General features: G+C 41.8%; 1 protein-coding gene across 1 annotated transcript in view; it reads left to right on the top strand.

The window, feature by feature from the left end:
* Window positions 1-23,959, top strand: part of CFAP20DC (CFAP20 domain containing) — a 1,688,800-nt gene that overhangs the window by 637,816 nt on the left and 1,027,025 nt on the right. The window contains exon 10 of the mRNA XM_086939066.1: window positions 17,216-17,390. Within this exon, the coding sequence (XP_086795192.1) occupies window positions 17,216-17,390 (175 nt within the window). The remainder of the gene's footprint in view (window positions 1-17,215; window positions 17,391-23,959) is intronic.

The following is a 23,959-nucleotide window of genomic DNA, read 5'->3' as shown; positions in this document are numbered from 1 at the left end:
TTTGATCTTTGCAGGTCACTAAAAACATTCTTGACAGAAGCTAGTCATGGGATGCACTTTGCATTATCAAGAGCCATAGCATCTATTACGATTTCCCGGCTAAAACCCAAAGCTTCTTCAGTCCATACTCTGTGCCAGAGTAGGATGGGTTCCATTTTTATTAGAGCCGAGATATGTTCCATACCTAGTTCTGCATGGCAGTTAAAGACTGAGGTACCTTGTGGAAGCGATAACAAATATCTAAAAAAGCAATTTTTTCTGCTACTTGAATAGATGGGGTGTTCTGAATACCCCAAATACCGGCCTCATATAGGGCAATACTTCTACATTTGGCCACGTATATTTTTAGGAGGATTTCAGGCGGTCTTTTACCCAGTTGTTTGGAGAAATTTATTAAGGCTGCTATAGAACGTTTAAATAGCAAGGTCCTATTTTTTATGGCCGCCACCCATGTGCCCGATCCTTCAAGTAACACCCCCAGGTAGGAGAATGTTTTCGTACATTCAATAGTAAGACCATCCACCTGGATTGCCCTACATTTAGCCCTTCCTTTCCCACAAATCATCATAAATGATTTTTTGACATTAATTTTTAACCCCCTTGTTGCCATGAACTCATTATATTTCGCAAGTGCCTTATGGGCACCTATCCTGGTTCGGGCCATAAGCACTGTGTCGTCCGCATAGAGAAGTGAGACAACCTGCTTCTTACCATATCTAGGGGAATCTGTTGTGCTGGCCTCCAATTCCCCCTCCAAGGCGTTTGTATAAATGGAGAAAAGGAAAGGGGCCAGCACACAGCCCTGCCTTACCCCCTTCTCTATGCGGAAAGACCCAGTGCTTCCAATGTAGATTATTTCTGTGAGTCAGATACACATAGTGCCTTGCCCCTCTTATCCCTTCTCCTGCATTTTCTTGCAAAGTGCCCAATTAAACTATGCACTGAACACTTCTGATCCCTTATTCTACACATATTGCTATTAGCTAGGTGCTAACGGCTGCCACACTTGTAACAACTCCAATTTCCCTGTTTAAATACTTTATCTTTACTTTTCATTGCAACTTCTTTACTTTTCACACCTTTGTCAGCATCCTTCTTCTGTTCAATTTTTTAAAAATGCTTCTCCACCCTTTTTCACACTCACAACACATACCTCAGTGCTCTCTTTACTTCTTTTTAATGCTGTGTTTGCAAATCTGTGAGAAATGTCTGCTTTTCTTTCTATTGCCAACACTTCCTTCAAAGTTGCCTCTGTACTTGCCCATAATCTCTCTTGCACCCTCTTGTTATTGGTATGCATGATAACCTGTTATCTCAATAACTGATCATGCAAATGGCAAAACCAGCATGTGTTTGCTAATTTCTTAAGCACAACAGGGGGTTGAATAGCTGGTAGAGGAGGATGTCACAGTTGTCTAGGTTGTCTTCTTTCATTGAACCCATGAACTCAAGTGACTCAGTCTGTTCTTGATGACACTTTAAAATGTCTTGAGAATGCATTTATTCTTATATTTATGTGGCTTATGTTGATGCAAACATGCTCCTGGAGGGTGTACGTATTTGATAAATTTATTAGGAAATGAACATCGCCTTAAACGCAGCATATCATGAAACATATAATCAACATATCAAGTGAAAATAGTCGTACAGACGGGTATCGTGAACAGCTGTGCTGGCTCAGAGCAGAGCCCAGCATCTGTGTTTATGCCCTTGCACGGTCTAAAGTGCAGTCATTTAACATGATAGTTATACAAGAGCATCTAGGGCAGAGCGTTACAATAGAAGCACATCCCAATTAAAACAAGAACATCCCCTCATGGAAAGAAGTGATAACATCATCACATGAGCAAACAATTTAATGATGGGATTTAGCTTGCACCATGCATTTTTAAAACATCATATTAAGATCAGTAATAAGGGTATTTGGTAATGGCCCGAAGTTAAATTAAAAATATTTAAAAATTACGTATGAAGGAGACATAGGCAATTTGATCCCTTTAGATCTCAATCCAACCTTGATTGTCCCATGTGATGTTTCTATCCTGCTGGGATCACTGCTAGGGCTTTGGCATGCATCATGCATTTGTTTCTTTCTTTCTGTTTGCAGGCACTCCGCTTGCCTCTATGTGCTCCTCCTTGAAAATGCTGGAGTATGTCAAGGCTCTTCACATATCCCAACTCTTTTTAACATTTGTGTTGCTCTGCTTGACCAGCTCATCCACTTGTTCCGCTTCACCTCATTACCTATGCAGTGACAGATCTCATCAAACTTAATAGTAATGAGAAGAAAGCAAATGTTAATATCTAAAACGTGTGTCTCTGTGCCGTCTTCCTTGATGAGCAAAAATTATTTTTTGCTCCAAAAATACAGATAACCTAGTAAGTGGTTGTTCGCTGACCATCTGTTTATCTAACCAGTGGCCTGCCAATCTTGGCTATTCCTTTCCCCAACTCGGTCCAGAAACTCAGATTCCTCTTCTACCACCCTCTCGCTCTCATACCCAAAATTAATTAAAAAATGGCTAATTCCTTTTTTTAACAATAGGGTGACGCACAAAACACTTCCAGCTCTCACATTCATTTGCCTTCAACAGTGGCGGAGTCATTCATTCTGATTCAAGTGTATAATTAGGCTTTCCTATTTACAGTTTCTATTTTTGGTAAATTCTGGTGTTTTTTTTTCAGTTATTTCAATACCTTAAAAAACAGTTGTTATCAGTGGTTACACTTTAGCACGCCACTAAAAACAACAGAAAAAGTGTTTTTCCGGTGTTTATGGAACGTTTTGCTTTTATTATTGCTTGCTTTCTGCACTGATAGAACATGGTATATAGACAGTGTACGTATAGTGTATATGAGGTCCAAATAGATTTTTGCAAATTAAACTTATTGTAGTACACCATACAATACTTCTTCAGTGAGTCTTTGGTCATGTGTGCTCGCTCTTTCCTTATTTATTATTTATGAAACTTATTAAGCGCGCGGCTACCCCCAACAGGGGTGTCCCGGCGCTGAGGACAGCAGCGGTAAGGACCATAGGAAAGCTAGTAACTGGAGAACAGCCATGTCTTCAAGCTGCGCCTGAACTGAGATTCTGATTCGATCAGTCGAAGATTTAATGGAAGGGAGTTCCATAGCTTTGCAGTGACCACCGCAAAGGCTCTATCTCCTTTTCTTGAGCGATGGAAGCAGGGGGGGGAGCAGGAGACGGAGGTGGCTGGATCTGAGAGCTCGAGATGAGTGAACTAGCTTCAGCCTACGTCTGAAATACCCTGGTCTCTTCTCATTCAGAGCCCTGAAAGACAGGACCAGGGCTTTAAACTAAATGCGAGAAGATATCTGGAGCCAGTGAAGGTTCTTCAAGTGAGGGGTGACAGAGTGGCGATAGGGAATGTTACATATCAGCCTGGCAGCCGCATTCTGAACAATCTGCAACCAATGAAAAAGGTAAGCTGGAGCTCCCACGTATAAGCTGTTAGAATAGTCCAGATGGGAGGTAGGGGAAGATCTGTTTATTCATATGCAATTTGCCAAAGCAGGCAGAGGTGACTTTATGGATTTGAGCTTTACATGACAATTCGTTGTCAATTCAAAATCCCAGTTTCCGAGCAGGTTTAACGGGAGACGGGGGGGGGGTAGGCTTGGTCGGCCACCACATAGAGGGTAGCAATGGGGATTTTTGGTTGAAGAACAGCACCTCGGTTTTATCGCTGTTCAACTTCAGGGTATTAGAGGTCATCCACGATACAATGTTAGAGAGGCAAGCATTGAAATTTGAAAGTCCGTGGTCAGAGTGGTCCCTAAAAGAGAATGTTAGCTGTGTATCATCAGCGTAAGAGACCACTCTGACTCCATAGGCCTCTACAACCCTCGCCAATGGTGAAAGATAAACATTAAAGAAAAGGAGGCTAAGGGCCGACCCCTGAGGGACTCCACAACTAAGGTTTTTTTTATCTTTTGACAGATAGGGCCGACACCAAACTTGTTGCGTTCTATCTGTTAGGAATGATTTTATCCAGGCCAAGGGAGTGTCTTGTATTCCTATATTATGGAGTCTATCCATCAGGATGGAATGAGAGACGGTGTCAAAAGCCGCGGACAGATCGAGGAGCACCAGCATGGCTACCTCGCCTCTGTCCACGCTCTCCCTAATTGTCTCAGTACCCTTTAGTAGAGCTGTCTCCGTACTGTACCCGGATCTGAATCCGGATTGTGAATCATGGAGGAGATTTCTAGACTCCAAATAGTCGGCCAGCTGTTCTTGCACGACTTTTTCCAATACCTTGGCTGGTTTGGGAAGGAGAGATATAGGCTGGTAGTTACTATAAGCTGCTGGCTCAGCCTCTGCCTTTTTTAGAATGGGGATCAGCATGGCCTACTTCCATACTGTAGGAAAATGGCCGGATGATAAGGAGGAATTCCAAATTGAAATTAGAGGGGAGACGATAACTGGGGCCAGGATAGTGAACACCTGGGCGGGAACCGGGTCTAGCGGTGAACCTGATTTGCACCGTGAATTTTCAGTAGGGCAGTACCCAGCAAGATTGCTTTGAAGGCACAGAACACCTTATCATTGGAGGGGGAGGAGTCCTGTGTGGGACTCCCCTCACAAGACCCCTCAGTATGATTAAAGGAGGAGAAAATATTGATAATTTTTTTGTGGAAAAAGTCAGAAAGGCCATCGCAGAGTTCTTGACTGGATTTTGTTGGGCAAGTAAGAGCTGTCGGTTTAGTGAAGTCCTTCACAATTTGATATAGAGTTTTGGCCAAATTGTCCGCAGAGTTACTTTTGTTAGCAAAATATTCTTTCATGGTGGCCTGCTTAAGTTTGTGGAATTTTTTTAATGCAGCTCTGTATATGACTTTAACAGGAGGGTCATAGGTGAGTCGCCAATGACGCTCGAGCTTCTTACATTTGCTCCTTTCTTCACGCAGAGCCGAGAGAACCAGGGTGCTATGGATTTCGTTCGGGCCGATGAGAGGGGTTGTAGGGTGGCAATAGCATTTATTGCTGTGGAGAGGTGGATATTAGAATTAGTTACATTGGCGTTCAGGTCGTCCGAAGGTTGCCAATTCAAGTTGGCCAAAGTGGGTTCGAGAGCGTCACAGGTAACCGTATACCACTTTCTACCAAGGTTCTCTGCCCTACTGCAAATGGCCGGTGAGGAAGTGGTAGTCCGATTAAAAGCAGATTCCTTCCCATGTAAACTTCTGTGAAAAGGCCCTCTCAACATTGGCACTTGAGATGAGCAACGCCAAAACAGCCAGTGCACAATTTGTTAACTCTGGCCACTGACATAGCTTTCCATGCTAATACTGGTGCACTTGAACAATGCGATTCTCATGGCAGGTTCTGCAACATTTGCATTGAGCTGGGCACTTATGCCCTCAGAGTTACTGAAGGGGTCAAAAATGAAGCAGCACTTTTGAAACTATGGAGGAAATTCCCCTTTGCTGAAGGGATCTAGAACTTGTAAAGAGTGCCACAGTGAGATTTCATTGACTTCAAATGCAATTGGTGGTGACTGGACATTTCTATGCAGCATTGCAAGCCATTTCTCATACATTGTAAAATAAATGTTCCTGAATTGCTCTTCAACATTGGTTTGCTTACCAAGTGGCAAGCACTCTAACATGGAACATGTTGCAGTGCCAAAGTCACTAAAGGTGTCGCCCAGCCTACTCTTAAGGAGATGTTTCACATCTACACCAATTATGCTGAACACTTGTCAGACAAGGGTTTTTTCAGAGTCTAGGGGCATATCAGCAAGAACCTCGTTTAAATTATCGCCATTTTAGCGGCAGGAAACTGCAGCTAAAATGGCGATAATGGGCTTGCTAATATGCGTTTTAGAATTCCAATAGAAGCCCAGGTTAGATGTCCTGCACATCTAACCTGGGCTTCTATTGGAATTCTATAACGCATATTAGAAAGCCCATTGTCTCTGTTTTAGCAGCAGTTTCCTGCCGCTAAAATGGTGATAATTTTAACGAGGTTATTGCTAATATGCCCCTATTTTTTTTTATAATGTCCACTACAACAGTTATGTTTCCCTGTAAAAATCTAATAATGCAGTAGAGTGTCGTTTTTTTTACATCACTATCAATATGCGACCAAAGATCCTCACATTTCTTGCCTTTGGCATCATCACTCAGCAAAAAATTCTGTAAACGGTTGCCACATGGATAATATAGCATTCATAGCCCCTTGTACTGAGAACAATCAGCTAAAGGACACCGTTGGAATGACTCTTTCTTTGATGTCACACAAAGGAAGAAATTATAAATATTTGCGTTTTAGTTCCTGTGCATAAGAAAACAGTGTACCAGAGAATGGACTCAAAAGTAAACGGCATCCCTCATTAACTCTGAAGAATGTAAAGATGCTTTCAAAATACCGTCTAACAAGTGGCAAGGATCTCCTACAGAGAATCAGTTCAGCTTGGGTATCAATTTTAACAGGTCATCACACAACTTTTTCATATACGTAGTTGAATCACTGCAAATACAAACAATATCACTCCAATCTTTGTTGAAAAGAACCTTTTTTGCAGAGCATTCCAAGTGGCACTGCGTTCCATGTTTTCCAAAAGTCTGATGTCATGTTTTCACCACTATCCCAGATGCTTGGTGATAGCTCTCTTTATACATATACTTGTCACTATACCTTGCATTGAATATTTAAAGCCTGAGGTGTTGGTAATTTACCTACTATCACTACTGACCCACTAGAAACTATGGGCTGATGTATTAAGGGTTTTTACCCATTCTCTGTGGGTAAATGTGATGACACATATTAGGAAAGATTCTTATGAAACCAGCCATTTTACCTATCAGTGAAAGAATCAAAAGCAGCCAAAATATCAAATATGATTTTGATATATCCTGATGCTCAATAGTTTATAAAATAATTAAACGAGACCTAAAACATGCTTCTAAACCCTGCATCTTTAAACCAAAGACCACAAAAACTGAAAAGAGCAATAGGAAGAAGAAACAATATTTTAGTGGCATCCCTAAACATCAAAATTCAAGCAGAATAATGTTAGCCCAGTCCTGCTTAATGCTAGCTTGTATAACCAAGTTACATTGTATTGGCCCCTTCAGGAAGAAAAAAAATGACTTTCGCTCTCTTTTTCATTTCTTTGAATGGCATTTAGTTTGTGGTTGTGCAGGTGTTTTTTCAGTGTTTATATGTTTTCACTGGTGAGGGCTATTTCTCTTTCAGTGGGGTTGTATCAGTTATTATAGGTTTAAACCTAAAACCCCACAGCCTATGTATAATTGACAGAAAGTGGTGGCGCGACATAGATGGTATCCTGGTGATATGGGAAGGTGACACGGTCACCCTGGGCAATTTCTATGACTGGCTAAACCAATTAAATCCACACTTGAAGTTCACCATGACTCATAACAATGAACAGGTCAGCTTCCTATATGTCAAAATCAGCGCCAGAGATGGGGCTTGTCTCTCACTCTACACAAAGCCGACTGACAAACACAGTATATTGCATTTCGGAAGCGCTCATCCCCGTGCCCTCAGAAAGAACCTTCCTTTAGGGCAGTTTTTACGTATCCGAAGGAACTGCGCTGATCTCAATGATTATAGAGCAGAAGCCGAAATCCTATCTAAAAAGTTGGAGGAAAGAGCATACCCCAAGAGGATCACAGAGAGAGAGAAAAAGAGATTCCGTAACACCCCAAGGGAGGCACTACTAGAATCGAATCCTAAAGAGGAGATAGAGATACTCATTTGTGTAAAAACATATAACGCTTCTTCAAATGACATCAAGAGAATTATCAACAAAAAATGTGCAATCCTGACTTCTAATAAACTCTAGTTCGAAAAACCGATGTTTTCATTCAGGAAAAATAGAAGTCTCAGGGACTCCTTGATATACACGGATTTCCGCAAAGCTAAAACAACCCAACAATCAATACTCTGGAATCAGCTACCAGTCACAGGCCACTACCCCTGTGGTTCATGTGTTGTATGCCCTCTGACAGAACACACCAAAGAAATAGACCTTGGGATGCACCACGTTTGGCAACAATGGTCACACACTAATTGCAACAGCGACAAAGTGATCTATCTGATTAGGTGCCCGTGCCAACTCATGTATGTGGGCATGACAGGGTGAAAAATAAAGGTCCATATAAGTGAACACAGAAGCACCATAAGGCGTGCAATCACAGGAACAAAACTGACAGCCCACTACGTGGAAAACAAACACACTGACATGGAGCTGTCGTGGACAGTGATTGAGAGAGTCAAGGGAGATGGTGACATCACAAAAACTTTATTGGAATGCGAACAACAGTGGGTGCATAGACTGAAAACCCACATAACAGGATTGAATGATTCCATACCAGATAGATCAGGGTAGTTGATAACACTTATGGGAAAATCGTGCAGGACCCTCCTACTCCGTGATCGAGCCCGTGGCTAGACTAATTGAAATCTATGACACAGGGTCGTATAGTTGTGGAGGCCCACTTCAGTCGCCTACCTCACCAGTAATGGTACTGATCCTAACGCTGAGGTAATTACCATAGAACGATCAGCCATATGTACAGGCTACCTGACGCACCCCACTCGTTACATAATAACCAATTCTACATGTTGGCGCTACTCATGGGGCCCCGCTCCAATGCCACACCTGATTGACACCGGGAGTATTAGAAACCTTATACCCCAGTTTAGAGAAAGAGGTGGGTGTAACAGATTTAATTAATATTATTTTTATGTGTCCTAGGGGGCATTCTTATTGTCCACCACAACAAAATTCCCTCTTTGAATACCTCAGCACTAAATTTGTTCCATACGTGGCAGACTCAGTTAGTAATTCACCACATATTTACTTTCACTAAATCCACTCGTACACTGACTTTCCCATGAGGAATTGCTGAGTTTGATAATGTGTTTGTAATTCATGCGCCCACACTTCAAACTACACTTCCCATCATTACCCTATGTTAGGGAACATCCTGAAACTCTGGCATGCTCCACCTTCCACTCCCCACAATGCCCTGGGCGAGCGCGATGACGCAATCGTGCCTCCACGAAAGTAGGCGGGGCTACACATTGACAGTAAAAATGGGTCCCTTTAAAATCAGCAGAGTTAGGTCAATCTGAGCTCCAAGCCGCTGGGACCCATATTGAATATGACGGACTGCGGGGCAGGACCCTTGATGGCGTGAGTAATTCTGTGTGAAACAGCAACATGCAGGTACGATCTGATCCGATGCCGCCAAGGAGCGGTACCGTTATTTTTTCCTATGGTCTTTCCTTTCCCCTTTTTCTTTCATTCCTCTCCGCATCCCATACACTGTATGTTCTAACCACAAACCCTTCGGAATCTATGCACTATCACGACCATATAGTGTTTGACTACAGGACTACCCCATTACTATTTGAGGTCCAGCGTGGAGTGGAACCTCTCCCAAATTGGGGTAAGATGGCCTACTGTTGTGAACGGGATGAGTGAGTGTTACGGCGAATTTTTAATAGACATGAATGCATGCGAGTGAATGACATGATAGTTTCATCTAATGTTTTACACACACTAGTGTGAGAAAGATGACAGGATGCGACAAATTGCCGCCACTACACAGGTATACCACTGATATGAGAGTGTTGTAGATCCACACAAACAAACAAACACACACACTCTTGAAAAGCTCGATTTATGATTGTGTCATGTCACCTTCGGAATGTTCATTCATGGGTGCAACAGCACAGACACACGATACACAACCTTGTGAGCAATTTGAATATGATACTATGTTGGTTTTGTCGTTCTACAGATGAAGTGATAAATTAAAACATGTACAAAACTAAGGAGCAGCTATCTGTCCTTAACATAAATAGTGCAGGGTAATTCTCATACTATTTCATTTCCAGGGGGTACAGCCTCCGCCCTGAAGAAAGTCCAGCAACCTTCATGGGGCATAAGCGGACTGAAATATGTTGGCAATAGGGTCTTAGGACGATAATTTCCCATACGACCCGACTCCTACTATTGTTAATATCCCTGCCAGATCCAAGAATAAAGGGGAACTAGGGCTTTTAATCTTTATCCCCCTGGCCAAAATATCTGTTCAAGAGCTCCCTGAAACATGGTCGAACCCACCCTGACTTCTAAGCGCCAGGGTGTCCCGATGATGAAGCGTGACACCATTATGGTTTATGAGGGAATCTAAAACAAAAGGACGTCCCTCCTTCCCCACTTGCCGGTGGGAAATTACGAGCAGCTTCACATAGGGGTATTCCACCGGTGTCAGTTCAGGATCCTTTCCTTATAATCAACCACTTCTGTTGGTTAAATATCTAGAGGAGTACTTTTTGTGAAGTGTTACAACACGGGAGGGTGCACTCCCCTTGTGAGTTCCTCTCAGCCCTTCAAGAAGTGAGAGACCCTTCTCACTTCGTTAGTGTATAGAGTATAATTGTAACTCTCCACTTTGGAGTCCTCTGCTACGTGACTTCCTGGCTACAAATCATTCAGAATGTGGGCACCCATCTCACAGCTCTCCCACCACTCCCCATTGTTGCTCATTTGGCACTCTAAATTGTCATTCCATCTTCTAGGTAGTTGTGTATTTGCCACATAAGATTAACTAGAAAGGGCCTGAGCTGCCTTTTAATAGGTTTACATTCTATACTCATTACAAAACTCTGGCCATAGTTCATGCTGCTTCGTCTCCTCACAATCCATGTGACCTATGCAGGCCGACAATTACTTTCCAACATCACACTGAAGATGTGGAACTTTCTGTGTTGTCACTATCACAGCCCAGTCACCTGACCTGTTACTAACAACTGAGAATCGGTCTCTTTACATCTCAGACATGTTCATAGACTTCTCTTTTAGACAGACAGGTCAGCCCAGTGCCGTTAACCACCTTGCATTCAATAAATATAATATTCATTAATTCAATCTTTGTGAGGCCTACAGGGTGTTATGGACATAGTGAAGTGGATGTGAAGCAGGTGAATGATGACCATGTGGTAACAGGCAGAGGTGACAGTTCAAATGATGAAGAGGAAGAGCCTAATTTCACTGTTGGAATAGGCTCCAAGACTTGAGAAAAACGAAGGGTATTCAGATGGGGGGGAACATAGAAGGCCGAATGGTTTTAGGTGCAGTGGAAAGTGCAAATCAATTAGTTTCCTCCTACCTACATTGTAGTGCTTTAGACATTTTTGTTTTCCTAATGAATTTTGTATTATTAAGTAATGGCGCTTGATGTACACTACATGCAAAATTGAATAATAAATTGATCCACAATACAGGCACTAGATTTGACTGTAATATCAAATGATGAACCTACCACATTTTCTTAATACAGAATGAGACACAAATATGTTCTATGTCTGTTCTCCATAATGAAATGGTCTGCTTATGTTTTCAAAGGTGATGTCTCATTCATATCTACCAAGAACATTACAGTATAAGTCTGTTTTGCACAAGATCTTTAAGTGGTTTACTGGTTCTTATAACAAATGGTTATTTTCTCCCACCTCAGGGGTGCTAGTGCTTTTACAGAGATGTATTAAAGCATTGGCAACGTGTGTAATCGCCAAGGCCCCCACTTTCTAAGCCCTCCCCCAGCACCTTAGCCCCTGGGAAAGTGAACATTCTCTCTATTTCATCTCTTTCTATTCAAATTCTCTATCTGAGCCTCTCCCTCTACCTCTTAGTCGGTCTCTCACTACCCTGTGTCAACTTGAGACTTTTTTAAAAATTATTTTTATTTAAAAATGTTTACAAAATTTATTCCCCTAATTCCTGCCCCCCCGCCCCTGCACAGGACATGAAAAAAGCAAAAAATACAATCAAGTTTCGATTTTCTAGGACATTTCTGTATCTCAGGTTACAATATTTCAGCCTAGCAAATTATAATGGGTAACCAAGAGCATCAATCAAAACAGCTGGAAAAGAAAAACTGTGAAAGAGGATCAAATAAACATAACCCATGGATACAGCATAGTTAATATTCCTGATTTACATTACACACCCCCTGGAAACCCTATGGAAGTTCTGTGTTTCCTGCCACCCTATTCTTCCAGTCTGTTATTGGTTTCCAGATCTGAAGACCAAGGGATCTGCCCTTCTTCCCTTTTCCAGCATATAGCGCTTTTTCCATGTTGTATATATACAAAAGCCTGGCCAACCGTTGATGCATAGTGGGGGGGAGCTTATCTCGCCATGCCGAAGCTATGCATAGACGAAATACAGCCATGGCTACAAACAGAAAGTTCTCCAGCTGGGGTTGCTCTCCAGTCCCATCCAATCCCATTAATATTACTTCGGGTGTCATTGTTAACTTACAATTCAGCGATCTATCTAAAAACCCTTCGATTACTTTTATCAGAGGAACCAGGTTAGGGCATTCGCCAAACATGTGCACTATGTCTCCCTCCTGGCTATCGCATCTTGGGCATGTTATCCCTTGTGTGCCCCCCACTGCGCAATTCTGGCTGGAGTGTAGTATAGCTTGTACAGGGTCTTATAGTGCTGGGCTTGCAATGAAGAAGAGCGGAGAACCTCCTGTCCCATCTGTAATGACTTTTCAAAGATCCCCTCCATAATCTGTAACGCATCCATCCATTTTGCTTCGAATTTACCCAGGTCATCTCCCCTGTGTACTATAAGTTCGGCATAGAACCTTTTTATCGTGCAACCGTGCCCCCCTTCTATTACTTGTAGTATTATATTGTCTCACAATCCTAAAGGTCCTCCTCTCTTTCCAGCCAATAAGTTTCTTATCTGTAAATACCTAAAAAACATCCTTGTACTGACCCCAAATTTTCTCTGTATCTCTGAGAATTGGCGCACTCCTAGCGGGCCTATCAAATCCCCCCATTCTTTTCACTCCTAACCGTCCCCATTCCTTGAAAACAGTATCAGCAAAGATCTCTGTGGGTAATGTGGGGTCGTTCCCTAACCTAGTATATGCATGATATCTACCCAGTCCAAAACTCTTTTTAAACGCCTTCCACACCGAATAGGCTGCCTCCAGCGTCTTGAATCTGGTCCTCTTAAAGTAGCTCGGTCAGTGTATCTCAGGAACACATTCTGTGCCTCCTCACCTAGAATCAAACCGAAAATCTCTAGTGAGCCGGTGTAAAATTCTACTTCCATCTTCGCCCCACCGATGAGGCCCGTTATTTGCTGCAGCACTGCTGCCCAGTAATAGGGTCTCAGATCCGGTAATGCCCACCCCCCCTCTCTCTTGGTAATGCCATAAATTTTAGTGCCCTTCTTGTTTTACCCTGTAACCAAATAAACAGGTTTATTATGAGCTCTATTCTACTAAACAAAAGTGGGCTAAAAAATAGAGGGATAGTTCTAAATATATATAGAAATTTCGGGAGGAAATTCATTTTAATAAAATTTACCCTGCCAACTATGGACATGTGCAGATTATGTACCCTATCCAAATCCTTCTTCGCTTTCGCGATGATAGGAGAAGTATTTAAGTCCACCAAATTGCCCAGGTCAGCAGTGATAGTTATTCCTAAGTAAACCCCCTCAGCCACCACCCGTGAATCTGTGCATGTTGCGTATGTATTCTTTATAATTTGTGTCTTAGTTTTATTTAGTGCGTACCCCGCAACCCACCCAAATTGCTCCGCCTCCTGCTCTATTTTACTGATAGCCTCTGCCGGTGAGGGTGTGATAATCGCGATATCATCCGCGTATGCTAGTACCTTAATCAGTCCCATTTTAGTATCTAGCTGCCTAATTTGAGCATTTAGCTCCAATTTCTTAATTAATGGGTCTATGTAAAGTGCAAAGAGCAGGGGTGAGCATGGGCACCCCTGTCGTGTGCCCCGTGTAATTCTAAATGAGATAGTGCGGCCTGCATTCACCCTTACACACGCCGTTGGTCCTGCATACAATGATTGTATCGATTTTATAAATCCTTCTCCGATTCTCCCTTTCCTTAGCACTGCCCACAGAAATTCCCATGCCACGCGGTCGAAGGCCTTTTCGGCGTCTAATAACATGGCTGCCATTGGTTTCTCCTCCGCCCCTTGTACGTCAAATAGCGTGATCATCTTTCTAACATGCAGTGTCGTTCCTCTATGTGGAATAAATCCATGCTGGTTAATGCTTTCTAGTTGCACTATTACCCTTGCAAGTCTGTTCGCTAATGTTTTAGAGAAGATTTTTAGGTCAGCATTAATCAATGTAATCGGGCGGTATAATCCGGGCTCTGCGGGGGGTTTCCCTTTTTTAAGGATTACAACAATATCTGCCCCTGCCCAGCTGGCTGGTATAGAATGCCCTGCCTGTGCCTCCCTAAGTGTCCTGACTAGCTCTGAGATGATTGATGCAAAAAACACTTTGTAAAATTCCCCGGGTATCAGGTCCGGCCCGGCAGCCTTGCCGGAAGGCGGACTGAGCATAGCCTCCTTAATTTCTTCTGCCTCTAAACAAGTCTCGAGAGAGTCCCTATCTACCTCCTGTAAGGCTTTACTTGGTAGTTCTTGCAGGTACCTCTGAATATCGTCAGGATCCCTGTCCTGCTCCTCCTCATAGAGCTTGCTATAGAACTCCCTAAAGACCTCGAGGATACCTTCCCTATCTGAAACCATATTGCCCCCGCTGTCTCTTATCTCTTTAATTTCACCTTTTGCCATCCTCTGTCCCGTGCGTGTTGCGAGTGTCCGCCCTACCCTTTCGCTATATTCATAGCATTGCTACAATACTTAGCATTGTATATTTTAGCTGATTTTATTGCTATACTCTCTTCTGCATCCGCTTTAGCCACCATGGTCTCCATTAGATATTGTTCCAGCTCCCGCCCCTCTGTAATGGCCTGTTCAAGTCTCTGCTCTGCTTTCAACAGGTCACTGTTTACCTGATCTACCTTAGCTTTCTCCTTTTTCTGATTGGCTAGGCTAAAGCTCAGTGTTTCACCTCGCACCCGGCTTTAAAAGTATCCCAATCATTTCCTGAATTAGTGCCCCCTCTGTTGATATCCCAGAAGCCCTTTATCCAAACGTGCATGTGTGTATTATAGTCTATATCCGTCAGAAGTTCAATTTCAAATGTCCATGATTTAGCCTGTCTTTTAAGCCCACTACCCGTTATTGTCAATAATAGGGGGTTGTGATCAGACAAAATACGGGGTAGCCTTGCTATCGTGAGGGTATTTGAAAGTAACCCGGACGTAAAGAAGTAATCCAGACGGACGCACTTCCTATGGGGGGCCGAGTAGTAAGTAAAGCCGCCCTCGCCCACTTTAAGCTCTTCCCAGACATAAATAAAGGCGTTGTTACTGGCCATACTTCGGATTGCTCTGTACACCCTCTTTTTCCTTCCTTGGTATAGGCCCCTATTATTCAGTCCCAAACCTGATGCCCCGTCGATGTTGAAATCTCCTGCGAGGATCACTCTTGGTGCCCAGGTAGCTAGTTCTATATCCAGGAACTCAAATACTTCAGGGTCATCCTCTGTTGACCCATAAACGGACCCGAGTGTTATCTAGACTTCTCCAATCAGACACTCAATCAGGGCCCACCTACCCCAATGATCTTCTAATTTCTTCCTAGTGCTAATGTTAAGTAGTTTAGTTAGAATGGCCACTCCCCTGACCTTTGCCCCGTGTTTTGAATATGCCAGCACGTGCAGTCCCAATTGTTCCAGCAAGAAAGGCTTGTTACCTTCTATGTGTGTCTCTTGTAAACATATAAATTCTGCCTGAGTGTTTTTAATTAATAAAGCTGCCTTTTGTCTTTTCAGCCTATCATTCAGCCCACATACATTCATTGTTAACACCATAACTTTTGAGCTCATCCTTAATCTTTATTTTTCCTGAACCTTTTAAACCAAAGAGATGGAATTTCTTTTCCACCCTCAATACCACCCTTGCTGCAAGTACCATTGTCTTTGCCTTTAAGTTTTCGTCTAGTTTTTGCCAAATCCAGCTGTTTAATCTAGCCAAAGTTAACTCATTAAACGTGAATGCAGCCCTTGTTTCCCTTACATGTATCCTGAGTTCCTTTTGCATAATTTCCTCGTTTTGATATGTCCCAGTCCTTTTCCCTATATTCTGCCCTGTGCCCCTTCCCCCTCCCCCCCCCTCCCCTTGAGGCATCCTGGGTCCAGCCGGATCCAGGTGTGGGCGTCCCTTGTCAAAAAAGAGATTCCCTTTGGGCACATTCAATCACAACAAAATAACATGACATATAACAGCAATACTTGCAGACTAACAGCAATGCAATGGTAAACCAAATTCCCTTGACCAGTACGCCTCAGTGCGCCCCCCCCCCCCCAGCCCCGTGTGAATATTATAATTAGATTGGGAGAAAATCTGTGAAAAAACATAACTTGAGACTTTTTGGAGCGCTAGGCAAGAACTATTTCACCGGTTTATGTGTGACTCTATTTCTGAAACATTTGAATATAATTCAGCACTGTTTGGCATCATGTAGGCTGGAATTAGCATGGTTATCATCATTGTTATTTACCTCAGTGGTACCCATGTTTCTTGTTACCCTTCTCAGTGGTGCTGATGGTTATCGTCATTGATATTTACCTCAGTGGATCTGATGGTTATCGTCATTGATATTTACCTCAGTTTTGCTCATAGTGATGGTCATTATTATTTACCTCAGTGTTGCTCATGGTTATTGTAACCCCTGTCAGTGATGCTGATGGTTATTGTTACCGCTTTCAGTGGTGCTCATGGTTATCATCATTGATATTTACCTCAGTGGTACTCATGGTTATCATCATTATTTACCTCAGTGTTGCTCATGGTGATGGTCATTGCTGTTTACCTCAGTAGTGCTAATGGTTATTATTAACCCTGTCAGTGGTGCTCATGTCATTGTTATTGTCACTTACCTCAGTGGTGCTCATGGTTACTGGAATTAGGATCTGCATGTATATAATTAAATGATTCAAATCGTGTTTAGGAAAGCATTGATGAAATGTATCTAACATAGCAAAGATGTTGAATGTTACGTTTCATGTAAATGGGTTTTAAATTCATCACTATACTTCTTTGTAAGGCAAGGATCTAGGACGGGGGTCCGATATTGGATGTTTCTTTATATGCTTCGATATTCAAGGCACCTGCATTTCTCTTTTTGGAATCTAAAGTGTTTTAGATTGAGAACAAAATGTCAGATTTGATCAATGTGTTTGTTATTTAATATACTCGCTAATGTGTTTTGCTTCCAATTGTTTTTAAGACTGTAAGGTCCGCCTGCATTCGGAGCGACAGATCCATGCGACAGGCTTCTCCTGATAAAAAAGACGACATCTTAGTGAACGGCGACATCCCAGAAACGACTCCATCCAGTGAGGCTGCAGACCAAATAAATAAGGAAAACATTCACCAAACAAGGAAAAAAGTGAGCGTGACTGGTAAGGAGCAAAAATGTCTATGCGACGCCGCCACCGCTAACTCATTTCTATGTGAAGCTAATGCAGAGAATCAGTCAGAAATGGTTTGGTGGTAATAAGGAACAGCACTGAAGAGTAGGATCATCTTTAACATTCCCAGCACTATTTTAATGTTTGATAGTAGAAACAGTATTCATTATGCTACACGAGGTCAGCCATTTAATTGGTGGGCATCTTAAGAAAGAGAAATTAATTCAGCTCCATTACTGAAAGGAGCGGTGACCTCATAAATTGGCGCGGACTGTGATTCTTCTGCCTTTTTGCCATCTGGCATTGCTTCTGCGGTCAAAGAGTCAAGCAAGTTTGTAGTCTGAGCAGCTCCCAGTAGATTGATTTAACCTTCACTAGAATCTACAAGCTGTAATTACAAGTTGTCACTCTGCCTGACAGTATCACCTGTGAGGCTAAGTACCGCGTGAACTAAGATGGCGCGCGGAATCTTCAACTTGGCCCGCTCTCATCAGCGCAGCGTCAGGGCGTGCACGTCGCCACACGCTGTGCATGAGCAATTTCAGGCAAGCCTTCCGTGATGGCAAAGGTCAGTTGCATTGACTGGTGGTTCGTGTGAAGTTTGGAATAGATAAGCAGCTCATAGTCAAAGACTAAACGGTAATTGCACCCAACCAGCCATTTAATGAGGTTAACTTCCTTAAATATGGCTGTGGAGCTTAATACCCAAGTGTTTTTGAAAGAATGAATATTTATATCAAAATGGCTGCCGTTCCCTTATTTAACTCTTGTCATGAAAACAATCTCAAGCCAAAGGGTGCTTTTTCACACAAAGAAAACTCTTTAACAGAGGACTTGTTAGATTGTATATTTACTGTATTTAACAGTACAGAAATAACTTGCTCTACTTTTAAGTTAAGATATATTTTTCTAATTTTGGACTTTTGTATAGGATCGTAATGTTCATTATTGTCTCTTTATATAGCACAACCAAGCCATCTGTAGGCTGATTCAGACTGCTGCAAACATGATTTATTGAAATGCTATAACTAGTGTATTTCTTTAAGGCCGCATAAGTTCAGCATGAGGAATGCGCCACAATAAAGACATGCCAAATGAAAGAGAACATTTTCAACAGCTTGAACTTGGCTGCCCTAAAAATCGATTTTCTCACTTCACAACTCACTCACTTGCTATATTTATTTTATTCGCCTTTGTTTCTTTGCCTGGGTGAGTATTTCAGAACAACCTCAAATGTTGGGTTTAGTTTCTACATGTCAAAGCCCTACGTTGGCGCTGAACACAATTGCCCCAGATGCCTCTTGTGCTCAGTTTTATTTTCAGGTTTAGTAATCGCTAGTAACCTCTTCCTATATTTTGCCATCAGAATTCACCCAACAGCCCACTATGGAGCACTAGCTTTGTTCCACACATTCAGGCATTGTTCAGTGTAGCATACATTAGTAGCCTATCATGTGGCATTTCAGAGAAGGAATACGGAAGTGAATAAATTATGCAGCCCAATGATGTGCCTTGTCAGTAGTGTCTGCAAAGCTAAGGGGTGCATATGACCTCCAGAACATAGATATTGGGCATTTGGCCAGAAATATAGATGCATCCATGAATTTACAGTTTTCTTTGACTTTTTTGAGTCTTGACATGCCTACCAGTACGCAGATTCGAGGGTCATAATGCTCTGCCTGCCAGTCAGTTCAGATTGTCTTATTATATATTTATTTATAACATTTATAGAGCGCACTGTTACCAAACAGTGTCCTGGCGCTGATGTTGGATTGCATTTTTCTTTCCATATCTGAGACAGATATTGGGTACTCTATGGTTAATCTGATGTAGCTGTTTAGGGATTATGTAAATCTGATGCAAGTAATTGAATTGCATGTACCTAAATCCGGATTTTCAGAATCTGTTGCTTGGGACACCAAATTTGAGCCCACTTGTTTTCTACAAATGACCTGCCCAAATATTCTACCCATTTAAGTTTGGAGTGTTCAATATTTATATTAACATCTGCTCTGAGGGCTCTGTATAGCAGAGTCATATACAGAACACTGATTTTGAGATTCTCGCTGCAGTCCAAGCCAATTTTCCCACTCCCTGTTCTACATCCACCAGCTTTCAGCCCACCCGTTTGGGAGTTCAGGTGCATATGTTAATTTCATTCCTACCGTCATGACTTTCATTGACCAGCAATCTTTGACAATGCTGATCAGTTTATGCAGTGTCTTCCATTTATTGGGCTTACTTCCTAAATAGCTTAAGTTGATGCCAATACTTTTTCCATAGATAGAGTTGCCACAGGTTTAGGGATCTGCCATACATCTGGCTATATTTGCAATTGCTCTTCTAATTAATAGTATTCCAGATCAGGCACACCGCTCCCCAACTACACAATCGAGAGTATGATCTTGTTAAGGGCCACTCTCCTCCTACCAGTACGGCATACAATGCCCGTCATCAATTTGTTGAAGAATTTATGAGGAGGCAGCATAGCTATGTTGGCAAAATGGTATAAAAGTATGAAAATGATTTTAGTCGGAGCTACTTGATCCATTATTGGTATGGAAGAAGGTACCAGAAGTTTTAGTCTACTCAATATTGACAATGCACATATGTAGTTACCATCCATAACATGCTTCATGTCTCCGTATATTCGGACATCCAGTTATTTAAATGTGTCCAGAGCCCATTCTTTGCCCCATTTCTTCACTGGGACAGAGTTCCTTTTCACCTTCCTCCCTCATTAACGGGAACAGATAAGGTTTGTTTCTCTTCATACGAAGGCATGATACTTTAATCGGTTACTTGATTTTCTTAAGTGCAGTTTTTAGTTCTCTGCATGGCTGTACAAAGTATTAAAGTGTGTCATCTGCCTACAGTTGTATTTTATGTGTTTTATTGTACAGTACTACGCCTTACATCTCTAGTGTTTCCATATTTGCCATGTCAGTGGTTCAGTAGCAAGTTGGAAGATCAGAGGTGGTAGCAGACACTATTGCGGGGGAGAGGGCCTTACCAAAGTTCACCAGTCTTATGAAATGATTGTGCACAAGAGCACCTACACTGTTGGAATGGTGAACAACAGCTTAAGTCATTTCAAGATTTGTTACAGGAATCACATATGGGTCAACATGGCATAGATACACTCCCAACTAATAGTGTCATATGTATTTTCCACTTCAATGGAGAGTACCACTGATGTTGGTTTGCATTCCTGTAAGCAATCCATGATATCGAATAGCCTTCTCATATTGTTTGAAGAGTCCCAGTTGATCACTAACACTGATATTTTGGGTTGACCTAACATCAGTAATACTTTTAATACATGGGTAGCAGGGATCTTGATTAGAAAGAATCTTTTTGTTGGTATGGAGCATAGAGAAAGGACAGTATAAACCCATGTCCAAAGCTTTATGGTTTTCCTTTGTGAGCACCATTATCAGCACCAAAGCAAGGATTTCCGGTTTTTGAAGGCAATGTAGAAATTCAACAAGTGAGGGGTACGTAACTTTTCATATGCAACTTATAATTCAGCTGCTAAGCCGTCTTTGCCTGACATCTTTCTTCTGTTCAAAGAAAGGATGGGTGACTTAATATCTCCCACTAAGAGGGCATCATCTAGCTAACTCTACACCAATGTAATCATGATGGGATATAGTAAAAACAATTGTATACACATCTAAAGACCATGATGGCATGGGGTTATGCATTCATCCATCTCAAAGTCTCCAACAATTGATGTATTGTTGGTAATGAGAAAAGGCGGACAACCTTATATTTTAAAGCCCAGATAGCAATAAAGTTTTTTTTTGGGACAATGTACCTACATGAGGCAGAGGACTATAAATTACTGAGAGGTTACTATCTGATCCTGAAAGTTTGGAACAACATACATTGAACTTAGGTGACTTTGAAAAGGTGAGTTGACATTTTTTTTGTAATCTGTAGACAATTATTTTTGATATTCAGATTGGAGGTAGTGGGTTTTGGAGTGATACACCTTGTACCTGGAATGTGCTTCAACCCAATATTTTGACTTTGTGTGGACACATTGTGAGAAGGTTTAGGGATACCAGTTTCAGGCTCCTGAGAGGCTGATTGTGGTGGAAGACTGTGGGGAGATAATCTTCATCAAGACCATGGAGTATTTGTGGAGATTAGCCACAGGCACTTAAATTGGCTTGGGGCATTCTGTTATTTTGCTGTCCAACACATTTATATACACTAGTGTTTTTAAAACTATTGCGACCGTGAGAGAGACCATCAGAATGCAAGTAACCAGGAGAAGTTTGTATACTGAAAAACCACAGTCCACCAGCCAATGATCAGGCGACAACTGACGGGTATAGAATTTGCTTCACTTAATCATTTAAACATGCCAAAATCCTGGATAAAAAACAAACCATTGTTCAAATTAAGAGGGAGTTAACCGAGCGTAGCCCATGTAATAAACTACAACAGACTAATGCACTCACTGTCTCGATTTCACCTAAGGCCACTTTCCAGTGCAAAGCTAGTTTCGTGTGAGGACCCTCGCCTCTGCCCCTCTGATTTTTAATGTTACTGAAGCTTAGAGGTGAGGATATTTGACAACCAGTAATACATTATTTATTATTGAGTTCTCTTGAGGATGTTGGTGAGCTCAGCTTGTATAGATGATTTAGTTTTCGAACTGCTTCATTCCCCATTGTAAGAGGTGGAGATATCCTATCAAATATCAGCCTGCTATGACTTTCTCCAGCTACTGGACAAAATGAGATGGAGAACTGGAGCAGTAGGCAATTGGATTCCACCTGAGCCTGAAACTCTGAGTGAATTATATTCGGTTATATGCCTAAGAATGTAAGGTTCAAAACAGGGTGTTAGTTAATAAAACCATTGGGATCTGCAGTTGTCCTTCGTTTCACTATTAATCTCCAGTTGCGAAGTTCTATAGTGTAGTTCTGTTCCACAGGGTTAATACAGTATTTAAAAGAAAAACAAAAAAAAACATATTGTCAGTGATGAACATAAAAATGAACTCTTTCAAACATGGTACCAAGCGTTACTCAAAGGGAAAGTGGAAGACCTTCAAAGTGGTTGCTAGCTTAACATCCTGAATCAGGCTAAGCGATTAAAGGGTCGTAAGAGATGTATAAAGAGTCAGAGATATATATGAGGGCAGAGGCTTGACACACGGGTATTAGGTAATGCTCCATCGATTTTGAGTAGCACTTTGTTAAATAAAGGTCAGGGATCTTCACACTGTGAAAGCCAATGACAGGCATGTTTTTAAGAGATTCCGGATGGTTACTTTTGGGGGAAAAAAATAAATAACTATCTGGATGGATTGCTTGATTGCACTGATGTAAGGTGCTTTTTTACCCTGTTTAGCTGCCATATGCTATCCCCTTATTTGTTTTGTATCAGGTGTCCTCTTCTTCTGAGTGGGCTTTACGCATTTCCATTCTATGTTGTACCATATTCTTCTCAAATTGGCTGGGTCCCAACTGTTGACAGCTTTGACCGCTGACTTCTGTTTCCTGTTGTGCCCTGTTATCCTTTATTACACATTCCAGTGCTATAGTTTGAGTGGAATTGCCTATCACATCTCCACAGAGCGGAGCAGCAGAAGGGGATATCATTCCGCCCCACACCAATTTTATGATCTAATGTAATTGTGATAGATTGAAGTGTGATACACTATTTCATGTAAAACACATCGATTTTAACCTACTGTTACCCCAGGGACACCAGCCCAGAAGTGCCAAAAGTTTTGCATTCAATGTGGTTGGCTGGCCTGAGTCCAGTTAACACTGGTGTAAGTGCAGATACTCATTTGATTGGTTGCAGAATGCCAAGTGGGACTTGGGGACATTCTCCCTTGTCTTCCCTGGCGAAGGTTTCAAATCAACAAAATGAAGCCAAAACAATATGCACTCATGGTCCATAGAGAACAAACAGAATTGTTTTGCTTCCTTCCAGACCTCGTCCTTTCAGAATGTTTACAAGTTTGAGAAGAGTGGAGAAATTGCTTTGATTGAAATGTACTTTTCCAAACAGGACATGGACACTGAAATTGCAGTCTTTAATATGTAGCACTTTTTGAGCCAAATATCATTTGTTTCCATCTTTAAACTGTGTTTGGGTAAATACTTTTATGGAAGTGGTCAGCAAAGTTGTTTCTCTACGTACCCATGATACAGCATAGCATATTCCTATAGCTGGCATTTATACAAATGGGAATTTATCAGTTAACAAATTCTTTATCATCATATTGAAAGTCAAATGTTGATTAATCATGGTATAACATTTCATAAATTATTACCAAAAAATTGGTAAATCCCCAGAGTTCTCTGGCAAGAATATGCTACAAATCCCTCCCCAGTTGGGATGTAGTTGGGAACTAAACTGATTGGCATCATGTGGTCGAAATTTCCGACATTGAACAAACCTAGAACACCCATCATGTATACCTTTCCATCTGACATTAAACTCTTGTAGGTTCCCCGGAAATGCAATCATTTGGTTAATAGGTACTGTGTCATTCCCTTTTTGAATTTGTTTTTTGAAATTAGTATTCT

The sequence above is a fragment of the Lissotriton vulgaris genome, chromosome 9 (genome assembly GCF_964263255.1).
Source record: "Lissotriton vulgaris chromosome 9, aLisVul1.2, whole genome shotgun sequence".
NCBI classification, from domain to species: Eukaryota; Metazoa; Chordata; class Amphibia; order Caudata; family Salamandridae; genus Lissotriton; species Lissotriton vulgaris.
The sequence above is the reverse complement of the archived record's forward strand: the minus strand, read 5'-3'. Positions and strand labels throughout refer to the sequence as shown.